Consider the following 18,731-nt stretch of genomic DNA (forward strand, 5'->3'; position numbering starts at 1 on the left):
GTTTGTTTTCTGTTTTGCTATTTCGATACCGCAGACGAGCGATGGCAAAAAAATTTAGAAAATGTGGAAGAGACGAATCGTGACCTTGACGAGTTTGGGTGACGTGCACTGAGCATTCCATACCCTACTGGACCTTACATTAGTGGGGATGATAACACGGCTCTGTAGAAAGGATGTGTTTTTTTTTTTTTTGTTGCCCCGGATATCTCTGCGAATTTCTGTACGTTGTGTCGAGTGCGCGGTCATCAGAGTACCGAATATGAAGCTCTGCTTTTTTATGGTTTTTGCGCATCTTGAATTTTGAACGGTGTGAACGGCTAATTTTTATTAATAAAATTTAGGTATGTTTTCATAGTTGATGTGATTCGGTTTCCGCGCATTTTTTTTTTTTGTTTTTTTCGTGCCCGCTGAAAGACTGTGAATCTCGATTATTTGACGAAATTAAAATGGATAAATTGACGTGTCTAAATTATAGTTTATGTTTTTTTTTTTGCTGAATGTTGATTCTGATATCGCGTTATATACCAATGCTAAAAGAGCATATCAAAGAAAAAAAATAATATTCTTTAATGGACTTGAATTTGAATGAAATACATAAATCTGTAGAAAAAACGAAAAAAAAAAAAAAAAAAATTTTCTTTGAGATACGTTTTTTTGGCTTTGAGAAAAAAAATTCTTAAAGCCGAAAGGGCGGAAAGTTTTTTAAATATTATTGATTATTTGCCTCAAAATAAGAAAAAAAAAAATTAGAAAAATAGAAAAAATACTCCTCAAACGTCAAACCTTGTAACTCTAATTAAAAAAAAAAAAACTACCAAGTGCCAACCACAAATTCTAAGATTCGTTGTCGATGGCATAAGGAGAATAAAAGCTCGACAATTTGAAATACTAAAAAAAGGGTCATCGGAAGTTCATTTTTTCAGTAAAAATAATTTATTTTCAATTTTTACTGCATAAAATTGTCGTAGTTCGCGCGATTGAGAATAATCGATCAGAATTTATTACCGCAGGTATCATAACCGGAATCGCACGAGCAAAAATTTTTTTTTTTTATCTCATCGAATAAATATTTTTTTTAAATAATTCGAGTTGAGGGGTAATTTCTACTAGTTTTGTAATTTTTTTTTTCTTGTTTTGGCCTCGTGATCAATAATAATTAAAACAAAAAAACCGATACGTCCTTTTGGTTTTGACAATTTTTTTTCCGACAGCCAAAAGGGCGTATCTAAACAAAAAATTGTTTTTTTTTTGTTTTTAATTTTTTTTTCATACGCCCTTCTGGCATCGGCAACGCGCTATATAAAGTAAATGAATGCAAAGAAAGCAATAATGATTTATTTTCCCACATTCGCGTCGTTATCGATTCCCAAAAAACCAGACAGCAAACATCACAGACTTTGTCTAGACGCGAGAGCTTCTGCGAAACGAAAATAACGATTCCAAAAAACAGAGCGGACCAAATCCCCCAAAACCAATCGATCCAACAACATATCAGGTGCAACCTAACCTAACCACCTTATAGACCGATCAAATTTCGCCGAAAGAATTCATTTCGTCAACGATCGTCATTTTTCGGCGATCGATCGTCGACTCGCCGACCCGATTACATAAGCGTCGTTTGCAAAACTCGAACCTCCTTCCTCATTACCCAAAATCGACCCAAAATCCCCGACCAGATCCGCGTGGAACGGTCGCCGGTCGGCGCTCGAAAAAAAACAAACAAACAAACAAAAAAAAACAAACGAATCACAAGATCTCCGGATCCAACGAACCTCGAGGCCGTGGGGGGTGCTGAACATTTTGTCGCACTTGACGCAGCTGTAGACGTCACCGAGCGGATGCGGATGGTGAAGTCCGTGCGCGGCGTGGGCCGTGTGGAGTCCGGGATGTCCGGGATGTACGCCCCTCAGCAGCGGGTGGAGGTGAGGGGGCAGCAGGTGGTGGGGCAGCAGGTGCGGGTGCAGGTAGGAGAGGGGGTGGGGGTGGGGGTGGGGTGGCAGCAGGGAGCCACCCTGGAGGTGGAGGGGGGGGGTAGAGCATCGGCGGTGGGCCGCCGACGGAGTTCGGCGCCCCGTTCCGCAGGGGGGATTCGTTCCTGGGGTGCGCGGAGGGCGGGTCCGGCCTGAGGAGCGCGGAAACGCTGAATGTGTCGCCGGAACGTTTCGGCGGGTGGGCGACCGTGCTCCTGGTTATCGCCGGTGAGGAGGGCGACGCCGAACCCGCGGGACTCGAGGGCAACTCCTCGTGGTCGTCCTCCTCGCCGACCTCCTCTACGTCCACGTCGACCTCCTCCTCGTCGTCGTCGGCCCCCTCGCCGCTCCTGACGTCCGCGGGGGAGTCCGGCGACAGGGAGTGGACCGGCGAAGGACTCCTCGTCGACGGGGAACCGACCAGTCTGCCGACCCCGAACGACAGGCGATCTGAAACGGAGGAATAAAATTGAGAACAGTTGGAAATTTATGCAGGGTGTGTTAGGTTAGGTTAGGTTAGCGATATCACTGTCGTAGAATTTCGATTCGAAAGATAAAATCAAGAGATAAAATCGATGGAGAATTTGGGAATCTCTTAATCGTTTATTCTACCGTCGACTTATACTATCTTAATTATTAATGCCAAAAGGGCGTGTAAAAAAATTGTTTTTTTTTCTAATCAGCTTCAATATGAGTATCATGTATAAATCTCTGTGGCAAAAATGCAAAAAACCGAAAAAAAGGATATGAGATACGCCCATTTGGTTTTAACAATTATTTTTCTCAAATTATTATCAAATTGTTCAAATTATTATCAATTATTTTACTGATTTTTTGTTTTGTTTTTAATGTTTTTTTTTTTTTTATTCTTATTAATTATTAGGCCAAAACAAGAGAAAAAAATTAACAAAATTAGTAAAAATAACGACTCCTCGATCAACTCGATTTATTTGGATACATAACTATTTTAATGAAACAACAATGAAAATAAAAATTAAGATTAGTCTGAAGTCACCTGCAAATTATGCTGCACAAACTTTCTAACTCCATTTATAAAAAATAACTAGCAACCGCCAAATAAAAATTTGAAAATTCGTTATGTGGATGGCATTTAAGTAGAATTAGTATAGTCTATTTTTTCGGTAAAAATAATTTATTTATATTTTTACTGTATAATATTGTTGTAATTTGCGAGATCAAGTATAATCGATTAGAACTTATTAATATGCAGGCATACATATAAGAATTACACATAAGCGGAAATATTTTTTTTCATTCAAATAAATATCATTATTTTTACTACTTTTGTAATTCGTATTTCTCTTGTTTCGGTCCGATAATAATTACTAATAATTTAAAAAAAAAAACCGATACGCCCTTATGGTTTCAAGAATTTTTCCAAATAAACGAAATTTTTCTGTTTATTATTTTCACATATTTCTACATTTTGCTCATATCGAAGCTGATGACAGAAAAAAAAAACAAATTTTTGGTACGCCCTTTTGGCATAATAAGTAACGCGAATGCAAATTCGCCAATTCCGATAAATTTACATGCGAACGTGATCGGACAACGGACGTTGTAAATAATTCCAGACATCATACAGATGACGAACACAAAATGAATCGTACGGAGCGATCAAAAATTCGGTACGAAATTAATTTTTATACGTCATAGCGGGTGTGTAGCGCGAACATTAGTGGGAGACAAACGCCTTATCCTCGGAGTGGTAGCGACGAATGTCACGCGGAGAGGTTAGGTTAGGTCATCGCCTACCGCGCGTCGGTATACACCACAGGCGCTCTTATAATCATCACGCTCGTGGATTCATAAAAGTGTCATCGATATCCGGTGATATACGGCGGCGCGGTTATTGTCCCGTTTCGTCTCACCCCTTCCGTACCTCGGTACTCATCCCGTACGAATTATTCGTACGGGATGCACACGCCGGACGACCACCGTACACAGTGTCCAAATACGCCGCTTTTAAATCATGATAAGGCCAAGCCCCCCCCCCCCCAACCTAACCCTATAACTCCCCCGTTTCTCATCCTCGTCTACCGTATATTTCGTTCGAGTTTCTAATAAACTCCGTTCTAATATAATATCGAAACCCCCCTCCTACCCCCCCCCCCCCTCCCCTCATAATATTCATAATCCTGAGGGTCGGACTTTCGGCACGTGCCCCCCCCCCCTCCCCCTCGGCGTTACGCACCGGCTACACGGACTCTTCAGGGTGTTTGCCGCCTTTTCGGCTAATCGCTTTTTCAACCCGCTGCGAAACCTCCACCCTCCACCACCACACCCCCCTTTCGGCCCCCTTTTCGCCCCCCTCATCCGTTTCACAGACACACGTGTGTATATATAAATCAAATAAAAATATGATACCTCTCTGGTTTGCGCCGCGCGCGCTATAGTTTCCTACCCTAATGAAATTAAAGCGCGCGCGTCGCGCGCCCCCTAGCGGCGGGGTGAGGTGAAAGGGGGGCGCGAAGGGGGGGGGGGGGAGAGAAATTAGATCGAGAAAACGGAGCAACGTCTGAGAGGAGAGAAAAAAAAAAAAGAATCGCGCTGTACGAAGGCGGCGATGAGAAGAGGAGACGACGAAAATGGCGGGGTGGTTGGGGGTTGGGGGGGAGAAAGAAAGAAAGAAAGAAAGGAAGAAGGAAAGAAATTAGGTCTGCGTCGGGAGAAAGAAAAACGTTACCAGATGTTCGAGTTGTGCGATATAAACGCGTGCAACCGAAGGGCCGAAGGGTGAAATGTTCATTTTCTTACGTGTACGTACGTACCATATCTACACACACGCACACACACACGTAAGAATGGAGAAGAACTGCTTACGCAAATGTTGCGTCGTCTGCACTCTGCAGGGACGACGCGGCGTAAGAATGTACCGCATAAAAAGGACGCTGCGCCGCGACATCTCGTCGTTTGTTTTGTTTTTGTTTTTTGTTTTTTTTTTTTTGTTTTTTTTTTTCGTTTGTTTTTTTTCACGTATCTCGTCACGTGTCACCCGGAGAGATATGTTTGTTTCGCGTCCCGGAATTACGCGCGTTATATTTCACTCGGTTCTGTCCGGGTTCGCTCGCACATACATACATATATACATACATATATATATATATACATATACACATTCCCTTAGATACCCCGATGTTTGGAGTCGGCTTGCGCAACGTGTGTACTTACACGGATTTTTGTTTTTGATACGCTGCACATATGTTAACGCAGATGAGGATATTTAGAGTCCTGTACCGCGTTACGTGGCGTGTATTACGAATCTCTGGCGCAAAACAAAAAAAAACAAAAGAAGGAGAAAAAAACAAAGAAAAAAAAGAACGAGGCTAAGAATTTCTCGACGATGTGTGCGAGGAAAATACCGCGAATAACTCGAAATTAAGGCTCCTTGTTTCGCGTGTATTATACAGTCGCGTATAAATGTATGTATACATGTATATGACCACGTGACGTATATATGTATGTATGGAAGGAAGAGGAGGAACTGCGGGTCGAAAGCGGATCCAGATTCTTCGGTGAGGGCTGCAGTGATACGAAGTTAAGCGCAGCTGATGTTAAATTAGTGCGGCCTTTCTTGCGAGACTTGGACACGAAGAAAAAAAAAAAACTGGTATGATTTTATTGTTCGGAAGTGGGGTCCGCTTTTTAATCTTTGTTTTTTTTTCTCTCTCTCTCTCTCTCTCTCTGTTGTTCATCTTTACAGCGGATAATTGATGAAATGTAATAGCGAGAGTTTGAAAATTTAGTATTTCGAACAGTTTTGTTTTTTTTTTCGTCTTTCAATTTTTGAATAGGAAAAGATCGTATTTTTGATGTTCTTAGTTTTCGAAAGTTTGAAGGTATTTTTTTTTACCTCAAAGGGAACAAAAAAATTGAAAATTCATTATTTTTCTGTATACCTACTTTAAAATGACGAAAAATTATTGAAGTATTCATTTTTCGTAGCTGCTCTTTTTTTTTTTTTATCAAACCGCCATAAAATTGAGCAGTTTGAGAAACAAAAATTACAAAAATGTTAATCTTATTTCATTTTTTTATGAATGAAAATAGGGACGCACCCCACTTCCAAATAATAATAACCAAAAAAAAAAAAATCGCAGGTATTCGAATGCTTTATGGATTTACCAATCATATCAGTCCAATAGATATAGATTTCGTCCCCGGTGAATATCGGTATACCATTCATACACGTAATTTGAAATATTTTTCACCGTGTTCGGCTTCGGAAATTAATCGATAGATCGTTTGATTGTCCTGAGCGGGGTATCGACGGTGTCGATTTTGGATTTTCCCTCAGTTTTCAGGTTCCCGCAATGATACAAACCGATGAAGTTTTTATTTTTTGCACACACGTTATTTCTTGTTTTACTTGACAAAATAAAAAAAATAAAAAATACCGTTAATTGTAAGATACATATGTAGACCCACGAATCTTAGTCGATTTTGAATTATGTTCATTAGATGTGTATGAATCTTGACGTGTACGGTCGATTTATATTTTAAACTATTGGAGGGAATTTTTCCTTTTTTACATTTCAAAATGGCCGAATCATAATGCAGTCTTCCCGGAAACTTGCAGCAGGAGTTGTGGTATATAAATCTGTTCTATATCGATGCGAGATTAAGAAAATAGAAGTTAGAATTTTTTCGCAAACCTAAACGAGAATGAAAAAATCGGAAAAACTTCGCCCCGGAACAGTTTTTAAAAATTATCTGAATTTTAAGTCAAATTTTTCACTGCTTTTTTGATTAGAAAAAACTAGTTTCAAAACCAAAATTTCCAAAACAAGCACGCTCACGTAGAAAGTAGTCAAGTGTCGTTGAAAAGATGTCTACAAAATTTCAGCGCGATTGATAAAAAAAAACCTTTTTGAGTTACGCCCACACCGATACGAAATATGTAGTTTTGAGAAAAACGCGTTCAAAGTTATTTGGTGCGCAGCTCCGCGCGGCGAAGTATTAATATAACATGAGAAATACTTCAAATCAACTATCGAAAATCTATCGACATACAATTATTAAGGTGTATGTATAGGTATGTGACATCAACATTTTACGAAAAACAACAAAAAAAACAAACAAACAAATGACTTTTTTGACAATCCGCATATTAACCTCCCTGCGATGAGAAAAAAAAAGCGCAGAAAATTCGGAAAGCTACTCTCCTACCGCGAAAAAAAAAGAGCGCGCAAAATTCGACAAGCTACTCTCCTACCGTGGGGCGGTTACAAACCCGCAAACGCCGATATCGACGCGGCCTGCGGTCCGTCACTTTCGCTGATCGAAGGGCCGTCTAATCCATTGCGACGTTTCTAATTCGACCTACGTACGTACATAAGATCATCTTCGGCGTGCTTCGTCCACCTCAAATTACACGCGTGTTCCGCGTGAAATACCGCCAGCATATACACATGTATATAATAGACACGAAGGAGCACAAAGAGGCCGCCCGCGCGTTCGCCCCGAATCCCGGTGCCGACTCGGGTAATCCGCTCCAATTGGGTGGCATCGGGGCACCGCGCGCGGTACGCACAAGACGCCCGAAAAGGGGGGGCGAACGGAATAAAAGTGGAGCGGCGAGGAGGGCGAGGGGGGCGAGGGGGAGGGGGAGGGGGGGGGAGGAGAGCCGTTGGGCGATGTGTGGCAGTCGGTTTATAGCGTGACGCGTGCTACCATTTATCCCAATCATGCGGCCCCCGACTCTTCGAGTTAACGATTGATAAATAAGAAGAAAGAGAGAGAGAGAGAGAGAGAGAGAAAAAGAAAAAAAAAAGAGCGCGTCATCCGGGCGCAGAGGAAACGAGGAGGACCGCGCCGTCTCGATTCTTCGTTTCTTCCACTGGACATTCTAGATTCTCTTTTTTTCAATAAACGAATCATCTCCGTGCGGCTCCGATCGAGCCGGCCGCAGATTATGCTTTATGTCTTATATACTTGTGTGGTTACGTACACGCCGCTTTAATTACCCACATTCAGAGTAACGCCGACGTCCGTGTACGCCGCGGGTCGGCGTTAGTTCGCGCGTTACGTAGGCGCTGCGTTGCGCTGCAAGAAGCGTTTGGATCCACGTCGATCGACGCGCATACGTATACGTCGCTTGTTTTTATGCAGTTTAGCTCCGATTGGTAACGAGGTGAAATTACCAGTTCGAGCGATTCTTAAATGTTGGCTGTATACGATATAGGGGCGCTTTTTCCCTCGACTTCGAAATAATCGAAATGGCCGACGATGTTTACGACCTCAGGTCGGCCGGCGGTAACGATCTTACCCGAAAATCTGGGCTACTTTTTTTTTTTTTCGGGAAATTTCGGGGAACGCGCGGCAGAATGGGTCGAGGGCCAAAAATTTCGTAAAAATTTGTTTATAAATGAAAAATAAATTTTGGATTGGACATTTTTTTTACTTTTTTCTTTTCGCATAGATTCTTCGAGTATACCTAACCTATATTTCCCCGTCTTTCCCTGTTCGACCGAAAAGTTGGATCGAATTCGCGAAATTCGTTCCCTGACCTCTCAACTTTGGACGAACGCGTTATTTCGAATTTTCCAATCGTTTTTATGACCTCGTGTTTTTCAACCACGGAATTCCCCATACCTCTTGACCGATTCCTCGGAATGAAGTTGAGAAAAAAAAAAAAAACGCGGATTTGAGTCATGGAGCGGCGACAAAAAATCTGTTCCGAATAACAATTCCGACCGAATATCGCGATACTATCTGATGCCAAAAAGGCGTATCGGAAAAGAAAACATTCTCTAATCGACTTGAATTTGACAATGAGTGAAATACATAAATCTGTAGGAAATACGAAAAAAAAAAAAACAAGTTTTTTTGAGATACGCCCTATTATTGGCTTTGAGAAAAAAAAAAATCTCAGAGCCAAAAGAGCGTACCGGTTTTTTTTTTCTCTAATTGATCGATTGATTATTAGGCCCAAAACAAGAAAAAAAACTACGAAAGTAAACACTCCTCTTTCTAACTCTATTTGAAAAAAATAACTAGCAACCGCCAACCTCAAATTTGAAAATTCGTTATGTGGATGGCATACTGAAAAAAATTAAAGCTCGACAATTTAAAATACAATTTAATTGATCGGTAGTCTATTTTTTCAGTAAAAATAATTAATTTCTATTTTTTAGATACTGCATAAAATACATCTTGTTGTAGTTTGAGCGTTTTTTTTTTTAGAAATATTTCTTTCAAATAATTCGAGTTGAGGAATATTTTCATATCTACTGTTGTAAATTTTTTTTTCTTCTTTTGGTCTCGCAATCAATGATAATTGAAAAAAAAACGGATACGCCCTTTTGGCTTTGAGATTTTTTTCTCCGAAATTCAAAAGCGCTTATCTAGAAAAAAAAGGATCGTTTTTTTTCGTCAAATGTATTTCAGTCATATTCATAATATCGATCGGAGAATCTCTTTTTTTTTTGTTTTATACCCCCTTAATTATTGGCATCGGTAACTACACGCACACGCGATTAATTGATCGCCTCTGTATACAAATTCAAACAAATAAACTGAAATCCTCACCGGAATGGCTTCTCGGAAGTGGCGGCAAATTGGTGACCTCATTGGCGTTGGCGAAGGGCGCCCAAAGTCTCGGGAACACGAGTCGCACGCTGCAACCTCCTGTAACAAAACAATTGCCAGAATATAAACATATATACATATACACATATATAACATACATACATATGTATATATATGTACATCGGGATGAAAGCGGTTCTCGTCTCCATCGTTGTTCCGTTTTACACGTTTCTGCACAACAACGCTATACATATATATATATATATATATATATATATATATATATATATATATATATATATATATATATATATATAAGTACATACACATCGCTTAAAATGGCGGACATTCGGAGGTCCGACGACGGTGGCGCGAGGGCCGCACGCGTTGCACGCACCGGACGGCCGCGCGCCGCGTCGCGATTTAAAGCGGGGGCCGGAAGAAAAATTTCCGCACCGCGTACCGGAGAAACCGCACAGTTCTCGGAATCGCGGCCGCGCCGCGCCGCGCGTCTATACAGGTATCGGGAGTTGGCTACCGCTGGGGGTATACGTATACGTGGAAGAAAGAGCTTTCGCCGAACGAGATTTAGTATTCGCCATCCGTACGCTGCGCGGATCAAGAAGTCCTCATCCTCCTTCCGCGGGACCCCTCTACCCCCCCCCACCGGCGCTCCGTTGCGAACACCGACGACTACCGCAGCGGCGTAAGGGGCCGCCGATACGTCGCTGCCGGCGTCTTTATTAGAAAAGAGAAATGGGCTCGGTGTATTTTCCAACCGTTCGCCCTTTTCCTCAGCACCGCCGCCTTATATATTTCCTCATCCTCATCCTCATCCTCCTCATCCTCATCCTCATCCCCTCCTGTTTTCCACCCCCGCGCGCGCGTGATAATGCTCTTTTTCTCTTCGGGTCTCCTTCTTTTTTTTTTTCCTCCTTCCTTCCGCTTTCTTTCTTTTTTTTTCTTTGCTTTTTCTCTTCCTTTTTTTTCCCGGGAGTGACGCGCTTTGAATTTCACTCACAGCAGCCGCGCGCTCCTCGTTACGTCTCTATATCTTCGATCGTTCGACGGGGTTTTTTTTTTTTGCGTTTGTTTTCCCGCTCGATATAACAGGACTACAATTATATATTATACACTCCGTCCTAGACAATTGTTGCGTCCATTTTTCTATATTTCAATCAGCGCGTCTCTGCGGATTACATTCCGCAGGATGTTCCCGCGTCCGCGGCCGCCGACGTGCGGAGGAACGGAAAACGAAAAAACGAGAAAAGAAACAAAAAAAAAAAACAAACGACGATCACGAACAAACGCACGCAACGCGCCCCTTATATATATATATATACATATATATAGCGCGAGAGAGAAAACTAAAAAAGAAAAAAAAAAAGAAAGGCGCGCGTATATAATCGGGGCAATAGAAAGCGGCGGATAATCTGAGATAGGCGCACGGGCTGCGAGGAGATTAGGTTATACTCGCCGCAAAGGTATCTCACCTCCCTGGATTATCACAAATAAATCATATACATATACATATATATATCTATACCTTCCGGACGGCTTCGGGGTTGCAGGCCGTTTACGTTGCCCCCCCCCCCCTCCCCCCACCCGTCCCCCTGATCCGGCTAAACTCTGCTACACGGTGTGCAGGGACAACCTCAGTTAGCCGCGGAGAAGATAACGAGAGAAAGAAAGAAAAAAAAAAAAAAAAAACCGAACGAACGGACGAGATATACGTACGTATATACCGGCGTATAAATGTATACATATAGGTGGCGTACGGACGGACGGAACTCGATGTACGACGACGACGCGATCGGCGAGTGCGTTTGTTATTATCATTATTATTCGACGTTTGTCGGCGGAACGGAAACCGGACGGGGATTAGATTCGATTCGGGGAGTGAACCGATCCGAACGGCGACGATCGGGTTGGGAGGTTAGGTGTGTACGTACTTGTGTATATATATGTATATATATATGTATAATCGCGGTGCGCGACGCTCCCGAGGTGTGTGTGCATCTATATAATATCTATATCGACGGACGGAATAATAATCGTCTTCGCGGTATATTATCGCGGTCATCGTAAATCTGTTGAAACGAACGAACGACGAGGATCGCGCGAACGATAATCTAAATTATCGTGATTTCGCGATGCCTCGGCGACGCGACGCGAGAATCAAGACGGACGATGTCGCGATACGCGCGAGGGCGAGAAAATCCACCCGCGGTCAATCGTCGCGCGGGTCACTCGATCGTACAGGTGAGTAGATGTGGGATAATTATATATTCTACCCGATGATATCGCGGATTCGCGGATACAGACAACGATGATTTCCGGAAGCTGAAATAAATCGTGGACATGAGGTTGGAATTAAGGGACGGCCAAAATTTCCGTCCAACGATATATGGCGGTTTTGAAATTTTAACGCGGTGCGAACCACCGGAAACCCTAAAAGTTTTTTAAAAATTTCTTCAAAACATGATCGAAGAGGACCTCAGTAAACGTCATAATTCTGAATAATAGAAATCTTTCTCGTCTCCTTTTCAAAAATCGGGTCAAATAATATTCGATGAATTTTTAGACACCGACGCCTATAATCCGTTGGCAAATCTAATTAAGACTCATATTTCCTCGACGATACGGCAAATTTTCAAATTTCTATACCTTGGGGGGACCCCAAAAGTTTATAAAAATTTCTTCATAATATGATCGAAGAGGACCTCAATTAAACGTCATTCTGGGTCGGAAATCTTTTTCATTTGCTTTTCAAAAATCGGGTCAAAGAATATTCGATAAATTTTTTTGGAACCGACGCCTATAATCCGTCGGCAAATCTAATTGGGACTCATATTTCCTGGACAATACGGCGGTTTTCAAATTTTTATACCTCGGGGGACGCGGGGCGGACGGGGGAACTCCAAAATTTTGTAAAAATTTCTTCAAAATATGATCGAATCAGAGGACCTCGATTAAACGTCATAATTCTGAATTATAGAAATTATTTTCGTTTTCTTTTGAAAAATCGTGTCAAATAATATTCGATGAATTTTTTGGAACCGTCGCCTAGGTATCCGTTGGCAAATCTCCTAATTCGGACTCATATATTTCCTCGACGATATAACAACGTCAAATTTTCAAATTTTTTTTTTATACCTCGGCGGACCCCAAAAGTTTGTAAAAATTTCTGGATCGGAAATCGCTCTCGTTTTCGTTTTCGCCTTCCTTTGAAAAATTTCCAAATTTTCGGAAACCGGCGCCGCCATACCTATATACGCAGGCAAATTTCGTGACTCTTTTCCCACTGCGATAAGACAACGGGGCGATATCGTCGTCGGCGAAGAAGAAAAACAAGCGAATTCGGCGCTCTCTCACCCCAAAATGGCGGTTGTTTATTCGATATAGTCGGGGAAATTGGTGCGACGCGTCGTACGGACCTGCCCGTCACCTGGCAATTACCCGGTTAATTACTCGCCCCGGCCCCGCTCGCGGTCGACGAGGCCAAGTCAAGGGAGGTTATGTAATTCGCGTTTACATCCGCCTCTACATTATACATATTCCTCCGTCGAACCGTACAACCCCGCCGTGTGTGTATCCGCGTACATAGCTGCCGCTGCTCTGCCGCTGCACGCGTCGGATCTACGCGGGACTATTAAACACGCTGATTACAGTGCGCCTCTATAGTACACTACCGTATATAATACGTATCTGTATACGTATTCCGATATATCCGTCGCACCTGTTGCCGCAATCTTGACAAATTCGAATGTCCGATCCGATCGGCGTACAGCCGATTATTATAGGTGGGTACGATTGTAACCTAATGCGATCTGGTACAGCGGTGACGTTTGTTCGCCGTACCGAACGGAAATCGCAACTAGACGCAATCGACGATCGTCGTTGTCGTCGCCAGAAAAAAATATTTGAATAAAAAATCACGTTTCAATTCACGGAAGCGAACGAAGCGTATATGTATAGCGTACAATGGAAGAAGGTATGTAATGGGAAGAATATTATCCTGCGAACGGAGTTTCGATTTTTTTTTTCGATCGATCGAACTTAATCGATCGGTAATTCGTGGGGGGGAAAAAAAAAATGACGATCTGGTCCCAAGTTCACCGTGGGTTTTTTTGTGTATGATTCTAACCTGCGGTATAATTTGTAAAGAATTGTTGAAACAAATCTGATTTCGAACTGTATTATGTGTATGATAAGTGAAGATATAACGCTCAACCTTCTCCAACCTTCGTGTTTCTCACGCGGTAGAACAATAATTAGTTGTTGGAATGCGATATCCGCGAATTTGTGAAAAAATTCGAAAGATATGCGAACACGTGATATGATCGAGGGGACGAATTTTGAAAATTATATTATTTTCTGCGCCCGAAATAGCGTAATTTTTTCACTCGTTTATATACACCGTGTGTATACATATAGTATAAATTGTCTTCCGTCGGTTATTTCGGGCGTTTAAAAATATATTAAATACCTATATGGCAAAAAATGTCCAGATATCAATTCGGAGATATATTATAAGCGACGGATATGCGATTCGCGTAGGTTATACGGAAAACTAAGCGCTTGACGTTGGCGAATTGAGTCCCGAATCTCGTTTCTAAAGGAACCAATTTTTTTGCGTCCGCCGCAGAGTATAGTTAAGATACGGATGCGAAAAACGATTTCGACGACCATCGACTTATAATTATTGCGACTTATAGGAAAAGAACGCGCAGTAGATATGTAAAAGTTTCGGAGGTAATTCGCCGACTAGATTATAACGTAGTCATGAATTTATTTCTTTTTTTTTTTTTAAAAAAACTTTCTTTTGTCGAAGAAACTTGCAATTTTCGACACGACGGACGAGATGTGAAAATTGTAGAAAATTTCCGACGTTGCGCCGCGATCACTTTTTGACATCAGCAGCGGCAGCTCGAGCTTCGCGCTTTTCCACAGCGACGCGACTTATAATCCGGCGGCAAAAAATTTTCCGACGTCCGAACTTTCGTATCATAATATAATATAATAGTAGCCAAGTTCGATTATATATCGCAGACGATCGTTAGCAAGAATATCAATTACGCGAGTCTCGTTTTATTGTAGGTACACGCGTATCGCGTGAATGGCGCAAATATTTATCTTTCACCCTCCCGTCTTTTTATTGCACTACCTGAACTCCTATATCTATCGGCAGTCTTTTCCCTATACATCGCGATTATATATATATACGAAAAGCCGGTAAAAACAAAAATAAATAACAAATAAAATAAAAACAAAAACAATCTTCGGTTATATATTAAAAAAAAAAACGCGACAACTTCGAAACAAATTTTTCACGTCCACTCAAAGATTTTCGGAAATTTGATTTACGAGGACACAGATACATAGTTGAAAGCTGGAATTGACATTGACCCTCGTTTTTGGAATTTTTTATGTATCTATAGTATAAAAAACTACGCGATATATTTATGTTAAATCTGAGACTATACAATATACATAAGCTATATATATATACATACCTTCGTTTTCTTGGGGTACTTGGGGGTTATCCTGCGCGTTTTCGTTGTTGTTATTATTGTTGTTGTTGTTGTTGTTGTTGTTGTTGTTGGTCTCGGGATTCACGGATTGTTGATGACCGATCACGGACGGTGTCAATTGTTTCGGTTTAACGATTCTGAAAGCTGACGCCTCGGCTACGCCGCGTCTGGAAAAATCCAACGGTCCAACCCCCACAGGTGAATGCTGCTGCTGAACCTCCATCATCTTAACGCTGGCACTTTTATTATTTCTCCTCGATTTTTTTTTTTAAATCCTCCCTATCCTCACGACTGTACCCAAGACTCATTCGAGATCCTCCATAATCCTCGACCACCACCGCTGTGGCGATTCGGTTGAATAATAACGATCGATTCGCTGTACCGGTCACTAAGCAAAACTCGGAAATTCGTTCATCTCCCTTTTTTTCATTTCATTTCATTTTTTTCTGTTTTTTTTTTTAATATACTTTTTTTATACAATATATTTCACTATCTACGATGCGGTATGTATATAGTGCCGCGAACTTCAGGCCCCTAGCCCCCCTCGTCGCACGCCTTACATCACTGCAAATCTTGTCTTCTTGTTATTGTTATTATTATTATTATTATTAATCGCTGTGCACAAAAAAAATTTCTCCGCAATTCGATCGCCCGTCTGTCTCCCTCCGATATATTCCGACCGGTTTCCACTGCGGATCCGCTTCGTCGCCGGAACTCGGCCGACGTAAAAATTTTTCCTCCTACGTACGGGGCGCGTTCCACCATGCGGCGCGAAACGGCTTCTTGTCGTCAAAAAAGTGGAGTATGGAAAAACAAAAGGGAAAAGAGAGAAAAAAAATAAAAACAACGAAAAACAACGAAGAACAAAAGAAACACGTGCGACGGTCGCGGCCGTTCGTTTCACTCCGTTGCGACGTGGCGCGTGATCGTTTCTACGTGGAGAGGTCGCGGGTTGCGTGCGTTGCGATTTAAAAAATCGGCGAACGGTCGTTAAAAAATCGAGGGATTCCGTGTGGTCGAACGGCGGCGGTGGCCTTCGCGTATCTCCTCGACGGATCGTCGCGGTCCGACGCTCTCTCGCGTATTGTAACGTGCAGTGCTTGAGGAGCGACTGCCGTTAACAAATCCGGAGATAGGGAGCCGCGGCGGCATCCCCGTCAGGCGGCCGATATCGGGCGAAACGGGCGAAACGGGCGCCCCGGCCAGTCAGCCAGCCAGCCAGCCAGCGAGCCGGCAGCCCGACCGTTTTTCACGGGGGTGGGGGGGGTGGGGGTTGAAACGTCGGGCGACCGAGACGTCGGGCATCGGGATCCGGCGGCCCCGCCCACCCTTCCCGACACGCCCCCTCCGGACCACGCCCCCGGCCCGAAGCCCGACGACGCGCGAACGCGAGAACGCGGAACGCGGAACCCTCGCGCGATCCTCGGCTCGTCCTCGTACCGCTGAGAAATACGAAACGGCGAGAAATACTTTCGGGGTGGTTTCCGGAAATCCTCGACGCATCGGAGTTTCCGAAGCGGCTCGCGTTTCATCGTCAGCCGAAACGGCACGGAACGAAAGTGCGACGGCGCAGCGTTTTTTTTTTGTTTCGTTTTGTTTTTGGTTTGTTTTTTTTTTTTGGCGAGTATTACGGAATCGCGTTTTTACGGGTGTCCGCAGAGTTCCCGATCCGCGTTTTTTTTTTTTTGTTTTTTTTTTTTTTTTCTCTCTGGTCATCTAGCCCGGAGTCCGGTTGGAAGACGTGTACCTACTGTAACGTTGACGCGGACGGACGGCGTGATTGTTGGGGCGAAATTTTGTCGATTTTTCAATCGCCGCGTGTATTCTTCGGAAAAATTGGATATCTATAGTTGTATCTTCGGTGAATATAATAATTTCGCTTTTCAGCGATGATCCGTCTTAGAATAATCTACGCCGACGATCGTTCAATTAACCGAGCTGAAATCAAATGTACGTGCTGCAACAATGAGACGTTATCGTTACAATAAGTCATTGTTGATGTTTTCGATTGTTCTTTTTTTTTTTTCTTTGCTTTGGAACGATTACAACCTACGCGAGGATAATTGATCACTTTGTGCCGCCGGTTATCTCGTCGGATGGTCGAAATTTTTTTTTTTTTTTCTTTCTTTTTTTTTTTATCTCACAAGTATACGGAAAATATAACAAAACCCAACCCGACGATGAAAAAGCGAAAAAGCATACGGTGAATTTTAGAATATCAAGTCGGTAGTTTATAACTTCCTGTATTGTATACAGTTGTAAATAATTATCGAAAGATTATTCAAAAACTAACAAAAAAAAGAAAAAAAAAAATACAAAAAAATTACTTGGGCTAAGAGATAATGATAACACTTTCATATATTACATATAAACTGATCAATTTTCGACGTCATATATATATATATATATATAAATGTATATATATAAAACTATAATATAACGGGTTCATGTGCACCCATATAGTCATATATATATATATATATCATATATTTGTTTTACGTAAGATATATTGTCCGAGGCAACGGTTAATAAAGAATGTATTTTTATCGAGATGTCGTTTGTAATGACGACTTATTGAGCGGTTAATACCGCTAGAGATTAGGTGCGGGGTACAGCTGTAGTCGCGCGGATGTCGTAAATATGAAGAACAGAGGGCCGCGTAATCCGAGCAAATCATAATCAAGACCGCGGCCGCAGAATTCGCTCACAATTAGATATACATATATATACATATATATATATCTATATATACGCGAACGCTCTACGGATCTACAATCTGCCGAGTCACAGATAACCTCCCCTTACTCCCCCCCTCCCCCCCTACCGCCCCCACCCCCTTCGCTGTCATCGCCTGTACGCCTCGGAGAGATCGCGGGGGGGGGGGGAGAGAATTTCGATCTTCCCGAAAAAAGTGAAGAGCGAGATAACATGTATATATATATATATCTATATATACTATATGGAAAAAGCGAGCTTTTTCGCGGGAATATTTAACGCGCGTCGTCTGCGCGCAATCGATGTTCAAATTTTTTTTCTCGTCAAATTCGGACGCGCGTTGCGTATAGATACCTTCACAGTAACTTTTTTTTTCGATCGTTTTTACTCGGCGTCTCAAAATTTCATTCTCGGCTCGGATTGAGATATATAGACCGCGCGGCGCATTTTATCGAGTACATATGTATGTATACGTACATTGTATAATTTATTACATAATATATACATAAGTATATGTAATTATGTAAACCATATATACATATGTGCAGTGAATATGACCGATCGCTGTCTCGTGTACATGAGCAGAAGTAACCAGAAGTATAAGAGAAAAAAACGAACAGAAAGAAAAAACAAAATCAAGAACGTTTACGAATCCGAAATCAGATAATCTTCCTAATTCTCAAGATATACATCGGACGTACCTGGATTGTCGGATTGATACCTCTCTCTCCCCCCTCCCCCCTCCCCCCCCTTCTCGCCCCTCTTACCCCCCCGATACATTCTCTTGGTTATAATTTATTATCTCGAGATAAACGGTTCTTGATTTTATGCTTTATTATCTCGAGATAAACGTGATGTATACGAACTGTAATTAAAGTGAATAATAATTGTTTTTTTTTTTTGCTAAGAATTCTTCGGCAATAAGGTACTACGGTAGCGCGACGTGCGTAAGCGAATGAAA

The 18,731-nt window shown here is 42.1% G+C and overlaps 1 protein-coding gene across 1 annotated transcript in view; it reads right to left on the bottom strand.

Moving 5' to 3' along the window:
- Window positions 1-16,248, bottom strand: part of LOC105691022 (zinc finger protein 668) — a 36,358-nt gene extending 20,110 nt beyond the window's left edge. Inside the window, 4 exon segments of the mRNA XM_012409254.3 lie at window positions 1,773-2,030; window positions 2,032-2,420; window positions 9,522-9,620; window positions 15,038-16,248. Of these exon segments, the coding sequence (XP_012264677.2) occupies window positions 1,773-2,030; window positions 2,032-2,420; window positions 9,522-9,620; window positions 15,038-15,281 (990 nt within the window). The 5' untranslated portion in view covers window positions 15,282-16,248.
- Between the last annotated feature and the right edge of the window lie 2,483 nt (window positions 16,249-18,731).

This window comes from Athalia rosae, chromosome 8 (genome assembly GCF_917208135.1).
Source record: "Athalia rosae chromosome 8, iyAthRosa1.1, whole genome shotgun sequence".
NCBI classification, from domain to species: domain Eukaryota; kingdom Metazoa; phylum Arthropoda; class Insecta; order Hymenoptera; family Athaliidae; genus Athalia; species Athalia rosae.